The sequence below is a fragment of the Phalacrocorax aristotelis genome, chromosome 1 (assembly GCF_949628215.1).
Source record: "Phalacrocorax aristotelis chromosome 1, bGulAri2.1, whole genome shotgun sequence".
Lineage (NCBI taxonomy): Eukaryota > Metazoa > Chordata > Aves > Suliformes > Phalacrocoracidae > Phalacrocorax > Phalacrocorax aristotelis.
This window is the reverse complement of record NC_134276.1, coordinates 2,822,014-2,837,865: the sequence shown is the minus strand read 5'-3', so window position 1 is coordinate 2,837,865 and position 15,852 is coordinate 2,822,014. Positions and strand designations below refer to the sequence as shown.

At 46.2% G+C, this 15,852-nt stretch overlaps 1 protein-coding gene across 3 annotated transcripts in view; it reads right to left on the bottom strand.

Moving 5' to 3' along the window:
- The window catches only part of GDPD5 (glycerophosphodiester phosphodiesterase domain containing 5), a 178,424-nt gene that overhangs the window by 24,840 nt on the left and 137,732 nt on the right, over positions 1-15,852 (bottom strand). For all 3 annotated transcript variants that reach the window (XM_075111935.1, XM_075112106.1, XM_075112024.1), the window contains exons 7-9: positions 14,840-14,933; positions 11,033-11,178; positions 536-618 (exon numbers count right to left, since the gene is read on the bottom strand). In XM_075111935.1, coding sequence (XP_074968036.1) covers positions 536-618; positions 11,033-11,178; positions 14,840-14,933 — 323 coding nt within the window. The remainder of the gene's footprint in view (positions 1-535; positions 619-11,032; positions 11,179-14,839; positions 14,934-15,852) is intronic.

The following is a 15,852-nucleotide window of genomic DNA, read 5'->3' as shown; positions in this document are numbered from 1 at the left end:
GCGAGGGAGGGGAGGAGGAGAAAGGGCTTACTCCTGGGCTGCTAAATCCTTGTGACAGTTTTGCAAGGCTGGTATAAACCCTCCTGACAACTTGGCAGTGCAATGAAGTCAGTTTGGGACCTCCGCCCTCTCTGCACCTGGGTCATCCCAGCCAAAGTCACATTTAAGCAGTTGTGTCATCCCAAGGCCAGCTGACTTCAAGCCAGGCCAGAAACCGGGTGTTGTGTTCCACTGCAATAAAGCAAGCTCTAAGATAAGCTAAGTCTTCCTGAAAATGGGGATTAGTTTCATGACAAAGGTATCTAGGTTCGCCTGCCTGGTCAACCTCACCTTTAATCATCATCTCAGTGAAACCATTAATAGCATCTGTGCCTTACAAATGGAGACAGCTAGGAGTTACCGGATACATTCACCACAACAGCCCCTTTCAACGGGAAAAAGTGGTAACAGTCAGACACACACCAGACAGGAAAGACCCACCAGCGTGGTTTGGGTCATCCACAGAGAGCCTCAGAGCAGCGGCACGCTGGCTTACCTCAGTACGACATCAGCTTGGACTCCATACATCTTCTGCTCCACTGCCTTCTGGAAGGACATCAGAGTGTTTTCTGGTGCCAACTGGGCGGGGGGGGGGGGGGCGGAAAGAGCAATAAAACATTAGTAGCAAGTGGAAAAGATTATGAAGTGGTGTCAGCGAGAATGCTGGGAGGAAGGTGTAGAGATATTAGGGAACCAAAACAATCTTGTTTTGCAGATTTTGTAGTGGCCGGTTACACTGGAGCACCAACATCCCCCAGGCAGAATTGCATCTTCCCAAAGTCTGAAGGTGACCGATACGTTTTACTCCACTGATGGTCTTTCACATACAGGGCAGAGTTCAGTGCAGAGTTATCATGACCTACAATATCAGAAACCCGGATAGCCTGAGGTCTGGTGCAAAATTAGTGTATGAGAGCTTTGCTCACCAGTGTGGTCACCCCAACAGTGGCTTGCTGGAGATCCCCAGAAAGCGATGGCTAACGCGATGCTAATTCTCTATCTACAGCTTATACCTAGAGCTATCTAACACACCTTAACCATTCTTCATTCCCCTACTTTTCTATGCAAACAGTGACTACGATGCCATTATAGAAAGAAGAAAGTCCATAAACAAGGGTATTATCCGTACCACGGAGAACAACTAGACCACAGACTCTGTAGCAATGTTTTACTTCCACATCTACTCATTCAATGAAGTCATCTATTACTCAGTCTAAAAATCAGATGATTTCTCTGACAACAAATGTTCTAGTTAGTTTTAACAATTGAAAAAATAACCTTAAGCCTAAAATATTTATCCTTATGGCTATCACAGATAAGGATTCAAATTTTATTTCAAATTCCTTCCAGTTGAATGGAGCAGATGGTAACAAAATTTGGGTTTGTTTAAAAACAATACTGTGAGAGGACAAATACTTTGTTTTTCTACAAAACCAGTACAGTATATCTAGCCCCAAGATGTCCGTAAACCAAAAAAAGGCAGACCAGAAAAAAAACCATGGAGAGAAAATCTGGCAGGTTTTCTGCACTGGAACAGGAGCATATCAAAATAAAGCTGTTTTTAAAAATAATTTCCTTTTTTTCCGTTTTTGCTTTCAGGTTTACAGCACCTGTAACATCCTGTTTTTCCACTCGTCTCTGCCACCACCAGGATCAGTGAGTTTCCATCAAGATACAACAAGCATTCACAACCCGTGGTTTTCAAGAATTACTCAGGGTTTGAAAGAGGAATGATTTAGAACAAAGGCCTAAATGCACCATGCAAGAAACATGCACAATAAATACAAAAACTGCTCAAGACTTCAAGGTGTCTCTGAGAATCATTTGTTTTCTTGTTAGCTGATGACCTTACACGCTCAGGTCAGTGAAGCTTTGGGGTAAAATAACCGGACCAAATGTCAACAACCACCTTCACATAGCTCCGGTATCTCTCTACTGAATTACTCTGGCTCAAGCCACGCATCAATACTAGTTAATTTTTCTTTTTACTCAACAAAGGCAACACAGAGGCACGTTATCTTCATAAAAAAAGCTCCCAGTCAGAGCCTGACTTGCCTAGGAGAAGACAGGGACAATGCCCCGTCACACCCCCTCACACAGCCCAGCGCTGGGTCATGCAAGGTCAGGCTGAAAGAGCTTTTTGCAATATATTCACAATGCCCAGAGCTGTCAGCAGGGAGCAGCAGCCACATAAAGATCTAAAGATCCCATCCAGGCAGACCTGCTCTATCTGCTACGGTTGCTTTCAGCATCTCGCGTTTCTCCCCTAAGTAGCTCAGATTTCTTCAGGATAACACTGCAAGGTGATCGTCTCTCTGTAGGGTAATGTTCAATATTTGCTTTCAGAGACTGCAGCAATCACAAGGGAATAAAGGGCGTAGTGTTCAAACTAGAGAAACCAAAGGGTGATACAAGACCAGCGGTCTGAGCCAGGAAGGGTTGTTGGGTTGACTGTTGCTCAAGGTGCAACACCACGTCAAGCAGCAACCGAACCCAAGCCCCTATAACCAGTCTCGCCAGGGATGCTGACATACAAGGAATAGAAAAGCAAAGCGTGATGACCTGTAAATCATCTGCCAGGCTAAAGGAGACTGGAAAGGGCAGGTTGGACAACCTCCACTAAGCAATCAATGTAAAATCCTTTGACAAGGGTAGGATGACACTGCTGTTACCCACCTGCACAATGAAGACCTCATATCGCATGAGCCAGGGCTAACAAAGGCAAACAAGCATGGCTGCAACAGCGTTCCGCCTCTGTAGAGGTGGACCAGCATGACCAAGGTCTTCTCATGCCTTACTTGTACACCAAACTCCAGCACAGCAGAATCCTAACCCAGAGAGGGCGCAGGCTCTGCTGTTTGATAACAAGATTTAAAACACTTCTTGCCTCCTTCCAGTGTACCACAGTTTCTGCAGGGCCAGGGTCAAACCTTGCTTGGACAACAGCCCTCCTGAGACGCAGGTGGTCTGAGATGCAGGGGAAGCTTTAACATAATTGACAGGGGACCCCCAGCCTCCACTGCTGCAGGCACTCAAAGGAAACACTGAGCCAAACAGATGTGAGGTGACAAGTCAATATGCAAGAGCATCCATCAGCTGGACTGGGGAAAAGTAAATTTAGACAGAGTTGAGACTGCTTGCAGAGGTGGTAGATCAAAGCCAAATAGGAAAACAGCCTTTTGGGGAATGGAATTTCTGTTTGCCAGACTAGACAAGTTTAGCCATGTAAAGGTAGCAGTGATGTTCATGCATCTTGGGGGCAGTGCTAAAATACAGGTTGTGGTGAGTTAAAACCTCAAAGAAAATCTCAGTTTTAAAAACTCAGCGCACTGGGACTGTTCCATCCCCAGCACTGAGACAGATGCCACTGAGCTTAACCCCATGGAGAGACAATCTCAGCCTCAGGAGTGGAATATCCCACTCCTGCCTCATCTCTAGCCCCTACAGAGCCTGCAGACCACACTTCACCCCTCAAGGGCAAAACTTAACTGGACTCCACGAGGGCTGCATGCGGCTGCTCAGCTATGAAACACATCCATTCCTTTCCCAGGAATTTGATCCGAAGCACAAGTTAAATAAACTTACAAAGCTCTGGCCAGATCTGTGCTGAAAAATGCAGCTGTGCAGAAGAAGCAGCATTTTAAAACTGTTCTAAGGATAGGCTGTCACTTGAGGTCCAGCCATCCAAATACACACTTAGGAGCTATAATGTCACCTTCATCACACCACCACTAGAAGTGAAGAGCATTGCAGATGGATGAACATCTCTGGCTGCTCTGAAGCAGCAAACAGCACGGATGTCAGAAGTGCTCTCCGTAACACCGTGCCCCACGACGGCATGTGCTGGGTAGTCTCTATAACACCACAGTGCTATTACTCGACAGCTCAATTCCCTGTATGTTAGAAGCTTTTGAAGAGTAGATTATAAGCCTTCCAGGCAAAGATGTCATCTTCTTGTGAGCATGTGGTGGGTAAGCTCCTAACCTGGCCAGAGCCAGTCACCCTGATATAAATAATTGCATCTCCAAGTGAGTCCATCATCAATGCAGAAAGCTGCCCTCCCCAGTTTCTAAACCTCTCGGTCAATCCTAGCCTTGACAGGACTGAACAAGCCACTCACACCAATGACACAGCCCAATAAAGGTCAACCAGAAAGCCAGGAAAGCAAATTCAACCCCATCTCCTAAAATCAGATGCTGCCTATTCATAGAGGTTCCCCTGGCACCGCTTTGAGGCAGAGTGTCTCGGTACCAGGAGTTCATATCCCTTACAATGTGAGGTTTGTGAAAAGACAGGATCTGAGTAACAGATATTTCCATCATCCCAGCCTGTCTCTGCCTTCCTGCAAGCAAGAGGGAGCTGAATCCCCAAATTCAGCATGTTTAGGGCAGAGATGCATCTACGCAGGACAGCTGCTGATACAGAAATTACATGATGAGATCTGTGCTTATATTTTTTAAAAAGATTTTGGAGCAAAACTGGAGGAACTAAATAAATGCATAATCATTCTGCTTGTATTTCTCTGTCTCCCTCCAGTTTGTATTGTACCAAGGAGGAAAAACCATAAATTCAGGCACGTTATGTCTGAAACCCAAATCTAGGTTAGCAGTGATCCAGTGCAAATGGACACAACCAATTACTTAAGAAACTGGTGCTAAAGTGAAGGAAGCCCTGAGGCACAAAGCAACGATTTCACTCCAAAAACTCTGCCCTATATAAACCATGCCAGCATCCACTGAAAGCCACAGACAGACACTGTGCAGGGTTCCTTCTCTTTGCACTTGGTTTGATAGGCTCATCCCTTGCAAAAATCAGGCTACTATTCATTTTTTTCCTACTACAGACACACAGCAAGTAATTTCTAGAAAATTACCCATGAATGAACTGATTTTGACTATATTTTTGCTTAGAAGTCAACTGCAAATGCTTTGCACCTTCCTTAATGAAGATTATGAAAGCTTGCTAGTTAGAGCAGTGTAGCCTTGCTACAGGTGGAAATCACTACACTGTATTTTCCCCCCCTAATTAGCCACCTTGCCAGGTCTTAAAAAAAAACAACCAACCCCAAAACTACCACACCATTTGCACGTTGGAGAGGTTAGTGAAGCAGCTTGCACAGAAGAATCGAATTTCTTCCAAACTAACTGCAGCCACTGCATGCCTCTGGCACTGTGCGCTGAGCTGCACTGAAGGATTTGATCTTTGCTTCATCGACAAGCTTTAAGGCTGTTTTCTCATCCTTTTAGAAACAGGAGCATAAAAAAAAAATATAATTAATTTTCCCTCATTCATCTCTCCTTTCCAGGGTCAATCTCTTTGTAAGCCAATAATTGGACTAAAAACACAAGGCATGATTAGGGTGAAAAATGGTGTTTTCCTCTCTATAAAAATATGCCTTTTGGAAGTTCCATATATGGGACTTGGTGTGGGATCTGCCAGGATGTTGGACTTTGGCATGAGGGTCCCATCATGCCAGGTCGCTATGAAGCAATAATGATACTGTTTAAAACATAAAATAAATGTATCTTTAATTCCCAGGAATCCAAGGTATTTTTGAGAGCATCCATATCTAGCATTTCTGGAAAGAGCTGAAATAGACTGAAAGGAAGTGAAAAAGTACAAACAAAGAGGAAAAAACGTATTGCCTTGAACAGGATAAACTCATAAGCAAAAATCCATTAAGGTTTTAATAACTAGATACAAGGTCTCATCTCCTCTTTGTGTACTGCACACAAAAGAGCTAAAGCTTGATTTAATGAAAGACTGCCTAACCTTGCGTAGATTTATTTCAGTGAACGCAAGCTTTCCTCCAGGTCTGACAGAGGATGCTAATTGTGACTGTTACTATCGATCGGACCAGCAGACAGGTTAACTGGCTGTATTTTTAATAGGTGTGTGCATGCATGAGATGGTTGGTGATGGCCCAGCTCTCCAGTCTAGAGAGCATCCCTGTGAGAATGTCAACATATATTGGAGGCTTCACCTTCAGATCTCAACAACAAAACATGTGCAAGGTCACATTTGCTGGATTTATCCTGGGAACAGCATGACACACTCACTGTCAAGGCAAAACATTCCCCTGCAGAAAACCTAAGTGCAAGTAAATGTTGGGTGCCCACCAAGACACTTTGACCCAGCAACGGGTACTTTTCCACTCTGGAGCTGTGCAAAGCCAATGATTCAGCACGGCCTAAGAACACTCCTCCTGGCATGGTGCCTGTGCTCAGCAATGGACATCGTCTGCCATGAAGGAAGGAGCTTGATGGCAGGAGTGCCTCATGTTTCGCGGCACACAGACAGCTGTTTCGGCACAGCCTCTCTCAGTGCTGTTAAGGCATGCCAAAAACCAGCTGCACGGGCGGTTTGCCAAAAGTGTTTATTTCAATGCTATTTGTAGCCTCCAGCCCTGAAATCAAGAGCTCTTCTTGCTTCCGACATGCTTGGATGGTTTCCACAGGTCTAGCCTGGTTGTTTTTAGACCAACCGGTACCTTTTTGGTCCCAGTAACAGGAGGTGAGTTTCCAGGCTTCATGAAGGTTTCCAAGGAGTCAGATACAGCTCGTGCTCAGATAAGTCCTTGCTATTATTAATCCTTTGGGTGATTTACCTACAATTTGAGATCAAAGATCATCATGACGAGCCTAATTATTTTTATAAGGAATGTATATTTAGGACTAACAACCTAAAAGCAAGTAGTATTCAACATTATGGACAGCACATTCCTCAGATCCCAAAAACAAAGACAACCTGCCTCAACTTGAAGCACCATCTGAGGAACGACATTTGGGAGAAGACTAAAGGTGCAAATGGCAGTAGAAGTTGGTGTCCTACTGGATAAAGCTCCTCGTTTCTACCTCAGGTTTGGTCCTGGCATTTACCTTCTACCCTTGTTTTGGCTTACGCTTAGCATAAGTGGAGAAGACAGCCAAGTCTATTGCCATTGAAGACAAAAATGCAACTAGATTTCTGTAAGAATAAAAAAGATGGAAGACCAAAGACAACAGACACCTGCTCATAAAACCATCTGAAAAGTTTAACATATGAACATGCAAAATTTACAGAGAACCCCATCTCATGTTTTGGGGTGTCAGACAATTCCTGCATCCATCAGGACAAGACCCTTTCAAACCAAAAGACATCAAGCAAGGGCTGGAGCTCTCAATTCCAAGCACATTGCTGCCACAACCCTGATGCTGTCCTGATGGGAGTCCAGAAGGACAGAAACAGATCCGGAGACTGAATAATTCATTTTAAGAGCCTTTGAAAAGAAACTGATTAACTAAACACCTGCTGAGAGAAAGGGGTTACAGATAGCACCCTGCTGGGAACGGACATTTAGCATAGCAAGAAATGGGCATGACTGGATGGCATTTAGGCAAGGGAAGGTAGGAGGACTTGTGCAGAAGAGCCTCTCTAGCAGTGAATTAAAGCTCACAGGAGAACAGGATGATGCCAAAGGAACATTCATTGGAGGAGCACTACCACTACAGACAAATGGTTGGCCAGTGTGGAACCAGTAGCTCTCCCGTACTGCAAAAATCCACACTTCACCTAGGTACAGATGCCAGGATGGTTTCTGATTCTCTCTCGCTACTTGAAATGCAAGGACGTTTTCCCTCCTCCGGTGTTTCAAGGCAAATTATATGAGCCATACGGCCTCTGTTCTTCACTTTTCCTCCACAGAACAAGGACAGCAGTTGAGGACCACTCACATAGATGCTATGCTTGCTGCTCTTAAAAATCCTAAAGAGACAAGAGAAGAGAGGCAGGGTGTGTGCATGCACAGAGGAAAGCAGGCTCTGGAGCGCAAAGGAGGATCATTGCCCCTGTTTGAGGAGCAGGCTGCATGCACTGATGGATCAGTTATCCCTCAGGAAGTGCCCACATCTACAGCTTTCCTGGGAAACTCTCCAATTTCACCAGCGTTTGCCCCATATACTATATGCCATGTCCCCAACAAATCTTTTATTTCAGGACAACAAGCATCTTCAGCCATCCCATGGATCATCTTTGCTGACTTTGGTCAGAAAAGCACTCGGTTGTAATTTGTGTCTTTCTAGTATAAGTGCTGGACGTGGAAATGCAATATTACACAGTCCTGCCCGACGGGCGAAGCCACCAGCTATCAGGCTATATCAGCGAGCATGTTTGCCTGCACAGCAAATCACATTTGTCTTGCTTCAGGAGATTTGAAGGCAAATATTGCATCACTTATCATCTCCAGTCCCACTAGATTTAGTTTCACCTCAGGTCCCAAACTCCCAGGCCCCGCAGACTTTTGATCTTGGCATTGCCCAAGGGATGATGTCTGTGTCCTACAGTCCAGTCTCCAGACTCTTCGCTGGGCTATTTCCTCCTCCCCAGCTCCACTTGGCCAGTTCTCCAAACTAAATCTACCTACAGTTGGGCTCAACAGCAAAAGCCTAGCAAGCAGCTTTGTGAAACACGACCCCATTAGCAGAAATGCCTTCTGGCAAGGCTTTAAAATCAGTAGTTTCCAAGCAGATATGACTTCGTACAACCTGAGGACTTGCACTGTAGGTGGAGCTCTTCAAACTCAAGATGACATTTGATACAGTGAAAAGCTGGGCATAGCTGGAAGGACTGAAGGAAGTTTTGACCACCTCTCTCTGGTCCTCGTCTTTCTTATCCCATCTCAGCTTTATCATTCAAGGGCAAAGTCAGAGGACAGTCACTACACAAAGGCAAAGCAGTTGGATAAACCTACTGCCAACTTATCATGGGATATGCAGACTGCTGCTTGGAGGTTGGAACAGGGCTCGCTAGTCTCTGGTCTTGCTTCTTGTGGGCTTCAGAGCAAACCATCTGCTGCTAACAAACAACCAGCTCTGTGCACTGGGGAATGGTGAAGGGGAGGGAAACACCCCCCTAGAACAACACCTGGGCCACAGTCCCACACACAGCACTGAGTGTTCTCCACCCCAGCTCTTGATCAGCCCTTGCAACCCTCTGCACCCTAACATGCAAGCAACATCTTCCTAAACAGGTTTATTCCGTGCTGCAAGGAGCGCTCGCTGGCTCCAAGGAAGAACATGAAAAAAAGCAAAGGGCCAAGTCTCTGCTAGGAGTCTTGCTCCAGATAAGGTTAATGTAAACTATCTGAAGATAGAAGGAATTTGTCTGCTGTGCAGTTTTAGAAGACTATGGGGGGCACACGGGCCTGGAAACCCCACAGGAAGAAAATCTCCTAACAGGTTTTGTGGTTTCCTGCCATGCAGGAAGCACGCAGAGTCCAGGTTCTCACTTGGCTACTTCTGGCCTTCATGGTTGGTACAAACTCAGTGGGACAGGAAAAAGCATTTATCATGCCCAGAACTTCATTCCACCACCCACAGAGGCAATATAGTTAGAGTGATGCAAATTAAGCTGGTATTTCAAGGGATTGTTTAAAGAAAACATTAAAAAAAGAGAGAACTAAAGTAAAATACTTCTGTGTCATGACGGGTGTTTATCTCACCTAGCAAACTCCTAGCATGCACTCTTGAACTTGGAGAGGAGTTCAAGCACGCTCTAGCTTGCCAAATATGTTCTGACAGCCCATATACAGATATTTTTTTTCTGCTCTGAATGTCAGCAAAAAAGTTAGTTGGATGCCTTAAAAAACAAACATTTGCAAGGCCAGTGCCTACACTACAGTATGCTATCTTGTCTGAAGTCAACCAACCAGCAGGGAGAGATGGAGGTGCAACCATTCAACAGACCTAGGTACAGAAGCACCCAAACTAGAGACCCAGGCCAGTATGACCATTGCCACGGTTTTAGCTGGGACAGAGTTAATCATCTTCGCTGTAGCTGGTGCAGCACTGTGCTCTGGGCTTAGTATGAAAATAATGTTGATAACAGACCGATGTTTTGGTTGTTGCTGGGCAGGGCTTGTACTAGTCAAGGATAATTCCAGCTTCCCATGCTCTGCCGGGGGCACAAGCAGCCAGGAGGGGAGGGGGCACAGCCAAGAGAGCAGATTCAAACTGGCCAAAGGGATGTTCCATACCATGTAACGTCATGGCCAGTATGTTAACTGGGGGGAGCTGGCTGGGGGAGGGAGGCAGCAATCACAGCTTGGGGATGGGCAGCGTCAGTTGGCAGGTGGTGAGCAGTTGTATTGTTTGTGTTTTAGTTTTTCCCTTTTTCCCTTTTCCTTTTTACTCTATTATCATTATTATTATTATCATAATCATTATTATCTTACTTTTATTATTAAACTGTTCTTATCTCAACCCACAAGTTTGGTTTTTTTTTCCCTTTTGCTCTTCCAGCAAGCAGCTCCGTGGTGTTTAGTTGCCGACTGGGGCTGAACCATGACACCATATACCACAGGACAGCTTTATCCAAGCCCAGGGCTGTGCCCAAGCCAACGTGCTCCATCTTTAGCCTGGATATGCCCAGAAGCCTTGGAGGAGAAAGGACAATATGATTATGATTTCAAGGACTACCCAGAGGCAGATGACAGGTACGTTTCATCATCTCACCCAGTCTCATGATGATCTGCAATTCAGGAGTACCGTGCAGTCATGTAGGGCTGGCACAGCTTGTTTGTTTGATTTTGCAGATTGCCACATACTCAGGGCATCATGCTCTGAGCTGGGTTTAACCACTGCTGGTGAGGTCCTGCAAAGGACATGAAGGCTGAGACTCACGCTCAAACAAATTCACAAATTTCTACTGCTGCAGCTCAAGGGCCAAGCCTGGAGAGCAAAAAACAGCAGAACTAGCAGCCGGAAAAATGCAATGGCACAAGCCACACTGAGCAAGGCAAGGATTGCCCTCTTCTTTGTAAGGCATCTAGGACATCTGGGGCGTGACTTGACTGTGGCTTCAGGTACTGATTTACCACCACAGCAATTCTAGCCAGGAGGGGTGCCTCAAGGTTGTACTTGTCATATATATTCTCTGGAAACCATCAGATCCAGTACCATCCTTTACACAGGCAGAAGAGTCAGACGCACAGTACTAATGAAGTGAGACTACTCACCATGGGTGCTCCGCGGTGACCTATAATGGCTGGCTTTGGTCCCAGAGCCTTCCTCTCCATTATGCAAGGAGACGAGATGGTGAGGGGGACGAGGTAAAGTGCAACTACAACTGCGAGGTATGCAGTGAACATGAGCATCTGAGAAGCTGAGATGGAAAGAGAGAGAAAGAGCTGGTGAAAATGTTGGTTCTACCTCCTCACGCTACATGAGCAAAGTGAAGACACCTTTGCCTTCCTCTAGAAGAGAGAGTGGTCTATAGTCATTGCCTGTAGTACAACAGCAGAGCTCTGTGTTTAGGGAAAAACATTCTATTTAAAAAATTTTGAAACATTTCTTTGAGTTGATCGAGTCCTGAGGGAGGTTTTCACTTCATTTTGTATCAGGGAAACAAAGTTACGTGAATTGCTTAAAGTCTCAGTAATGCAGCCCAAAACACTGCTGGTTTCCAGCCCTTTGAGTGGGAAAGCACCAAATTTTGCCCTGCCTGACAGCAGAAACAGATCACCAGTGGCACATATCTACAAGTCAGGCATGGCACTCTGCTGGTGCATTTAATATCACTGGGGTTTACGTCACTTGTGTTTACATTGGTGGTTCACCAACACCACCCATTTCAGCCAGGGTAACGCCTCTTTTACTGCTTCTGCATTAGGATTTGTGCCAGCCAGAACTGATTTAATTTGTAATAAAGTTTTACTGGTTAAGATGGACATGTTTAAATAAATCCTTGGGTTGTGATTGTGCTGCACTCCCCAGGGTCTCTGCAAGCAGCAATATTACAGGACCAGCAAATGCGGGGGAAAGGGTGCTGGCTGCATCACTTGGGGCCAGACGAGCAGTCCTGCCTCCCATGCCATGCCTCTGCCACCTGCCTCCGACTACCGCTGACTTCTCAAAGTCCAGAGTATCTGGGAACCTTTCAAAAGGTGCTGACAGCACAAGAGAACCACCCCTTGTTCCCAGACACATATTCCTTATAAAGAACAACAGGCAGCTTTGAACTCCTGAGCTATTTGGAGTCACTTGAAACCACAGATATTAAGGCAGGCGGCCTTTTTTTTTTCCCCTTTTAATTATTTCTAAATTAAATATTAAATTAAATTAAATTCTTTTTTTATTTTTCAAACTCATTAAGGCTTTGCAACTCAGGGGAGAAGCTCCAAAAAAACCCTTTAAAACAAATATTTGCCATGGATGCAAGATGGAGAAGGCAGGGGTTTTTTAGGGGAAGGACAGAACAGCCCAGCTCTGGTCCTGACCACAACCGATCTGGTTTCACACATAAACAAACTGCCTTTTGCTTCCAGCATGTAACAGCCTCATTCAAACATGCTCCTTAAACCAGAAAGTAACACTAGTAACTTTGCCAGCTAATCTTTCCGCCTCTTTGGAAGAGATGTCAATCACCCACAGAGCATTCAAGGAACTGAACGGCATCTTGCTAAGTGACTTCATGCTGCATCCTGCACCATAAAGATCTGGTGCCCTGGAGTTGTGCATTAACAGCAGCCAAACCTCCAGATGGACACGGGACATTATCCTGACCCAATTCTTGCTCACCCCAGGAACACCACACACCAACCAGGCTTTGAAAATCAGCCTAATTGTCAGCAAAGTCTCATGCTGTGCAAGAATCTGGTCCCTTCCTTCCTGGTACTGTACTTTAGGAATGAAACCACGCAGATTCAGACTAAAGGCAAGCACCATGTGAAATGCATGGGCTTCCAAATATTTTTATTGTGGGACTGCACGCACAAGGAAAGGATGCCCCAGCATGGGTCACAGACCCATGGAGCTGAAGGCCTCAGCCAGCCATTCATACGTGGGAAGAGAGACCACGCACAAAGACCCTGAAATTAAATACATGCACGAAACGCAAGCAAAGTACATATTGTTCAATTTGAGGTTGGATGGTCTGTATGGAGGAAGCTCTCCTGGTGACCACTGGAGCCAAGCAAGCAGGACAGATCTCCCACTTTCTACACCATGACAACACCAACGACAACTTTTAAGATGCAAACCTTCTTTCTCCATTCCTCTTGCTCTATGTGACCACTCCAGCGTAGTCTGGGCTCCTGGAGGAGCATGTGTCTCACACTGCCATTTGTTACTCAAGGCTTCCAGAGCTGTTCCGAGTCCAACGTTTTCCATCTGACCTCAGAAGGAAGCTTCGAAAATAAGCTACTACCTTTTAAAACACCGTAGCTATTCAAGAAACTTCTGTTCTCCAGGTTTGGAAAAAGTAACACAGCGGGAATGAAAAAAACCAGTGTAAATTTGCTCAGTAATAAAATCCAGTTGCTGAAGATTGTCACGTGCCTCAAAAGTGACGACAACAGATTGTCGCACCAACGACTGCAGCTGCACCAGTTATTTCCAAAACATTATTATTAGTGAGTGAAATCGTATTTTCCCATCATGAGCAACCATAGGTTCTCACAGAGATTTCAATTCTTCTCTTCCTTTTAACACCACCGTGTCAAACATACCTGTACCAAAAAGTCCGTAAACCCCTCCAGGCAAGACATATTTCACAAGTGAAAGGACCCTAAAATAACTGAGATCCAATGGTACAGAAGGGATGAATGTTATTCCTTAAAAACAAACCCACAAAGCCCAACCCAGGAGCAGACAGAGAGAAGGAAAACAGCTTCCTGGCTTATTAAAAACAAGCAAACCAAAAAAGCGTTATTTTCAGGGAACTCAGCTGCAAGAGAAAGAAGTATGAGGAATTCAGAAAGAGCACATGCAGTCTGTGCTCTAGGCGTAACCACAAATCCTCCCTCAACTGGCAGCCTAATTACATGCTAGGACATATTTAAGAACCACCAGGTACAGCTTTATTGGCATATTTATAAATTAAAGCAGGGCAATTCTTTCTTTGAAAGGCCTCTCTGGGTATCAAAATCTTTCCATCTTCAGACACCATTTCCTCATTCTTAACTCCCACTTCATGGAAGCCTTTTGCAGGTGCTGCCAAATCCTTCCAGAGCTTGTATTTTGCTGCAGGTTAAATACCAATTAAAATAATTTTTCTGGAGCTGGCACAAATGTCTGAGAACATCCATGGACGCCCTGAAGAAAAACACTTCTGAGGGCACAGAAGGATCAAATTATTTCACAAGAAAACCTGGAGGAACAGCTCAGGCTTGGGAGAGCCCCTGGCAACGAGGTGGGACAGAGGAGATGCACACTAGAACTTGTTTCAGTGGACAGGACCACCCACAAGAAGAGGTGGGTTCAACATGTCCTTCACCACGCTGCTCCCTTAGACCATGTCTCAACATGCATTTAAGGAAGCACCTAACCGCCAGGGGATGAGACCTCTGAGCCATCTGGGTGCTACTGCATCACAAGCAACAAGTCTATGAAGGCTTTCAAGAGCCAGATCCACCTAGAAATGCAGGTGAACAAGAGCCAACGAGATGGGGGAAGAGAGAAGTACTTATAAGATCCAGAGAAGAACACTGCACATTAGCTGTAGAGGGTGCATTTATATATTCTAAAGAAGATTGATGAAAATCTGGATGCTTTTATACATTACATCATTGTCAACAGCCCTTTTACCTCCCACCCTGGTGCACTTTTGGCCACAAAGCAGCAGCCGTGGGGTCTGGATGCATCCCCAGACCACCCACTCCAGTTTCAGCCAGGTAAGAGCATCCATCTCCCCAGTGTGGCTGAGGTGTAGGCTGCTGAGCCCAGGGAAGGAACCAGCACTGCCGCCTGCCAGCTGGTTCCCAATGGGAGGACCCAACACCCCACCAGCCCCCCCATCACCATGCAAGGGCACAAGTGGTACTCACTGGCTTTCTCCATTCGTGCGAACTGCCCCGCTATCAACCACGACAGGGCCGTGACCGCCACAAGTGCTCCTATGTGCAAGAAAGGGGCTGTGGCCTGCAGGACACAAGAACAGGAGAGAAAAAATTATGACAGATACCCCCAGCACCTTGAAAATTCATTAATCTTGCAGACTCCATAGTGCATCAAACAGCTGTTTCCAGTTGGATTTCACTCCATTCCCACATCAGGCTCCTGCATTGATTTGACCATCTCTTCTTCCAAACCCTACCATTGCCTTCGGCACTCAGACCACTATGAATGCAAAACAGGAAAGCTCTAAACCCCTTCTTGGGGAAGAACTCACTCAATAACACAGATATTTGGAAAAGGCCTCTTTAGACACCCTGCAAATTCAAGTAAGGCTCTTGGTACCACCAAGTTTCACATTTTTTGTGGTCCAGTTGAAAACTGGTCAGCTGCTCAATGTCTGGGTGGAGATCAGTGATGAGTGATGACCCGCAGGGGTCCCTACTGGGACCAGTGCTGTTTAATATTCTCATCAATGACAGGGACAGTGGGATCGAGTGCAGCCTCAGCAAGTTTGCTGAAGACACCCAGCTGAGCGGTGCAGTTGGCACACCTGAGGGACGAGATGCCATCCAGAGGGACCTGGACAAGCTCAAGAAGTGGGCCCGTGTCAGGTTCACAGTCAACAAGGCCAAGTGCAAGGTCCTGCCCCTGGGCCGGGGCCACCCCTGGTACCCACACAGGCTGGGGGATGGGGGATGGAGAGCAGCCCTGCCGAGAAGGGCTTGGGGGTGCTGGGGGTGAAAAGCTGGACACGAGCCGGCAACGTGCGCTCGCAGCCCAGACCCCCACCCGTGCCCGGGGCTGCATCCCCAGCAGCGCGGGCAGCAGGGCGAGGGAGGGGGTGCTGCCCCCCTGCCCCGCTCTGGGAGACCCCCCTGCAGCGCCGCCTCCAGCTCGGGGCTCCTCAGCACGGGACAGACACGGGGCTGTTGGAGCGGGGCCA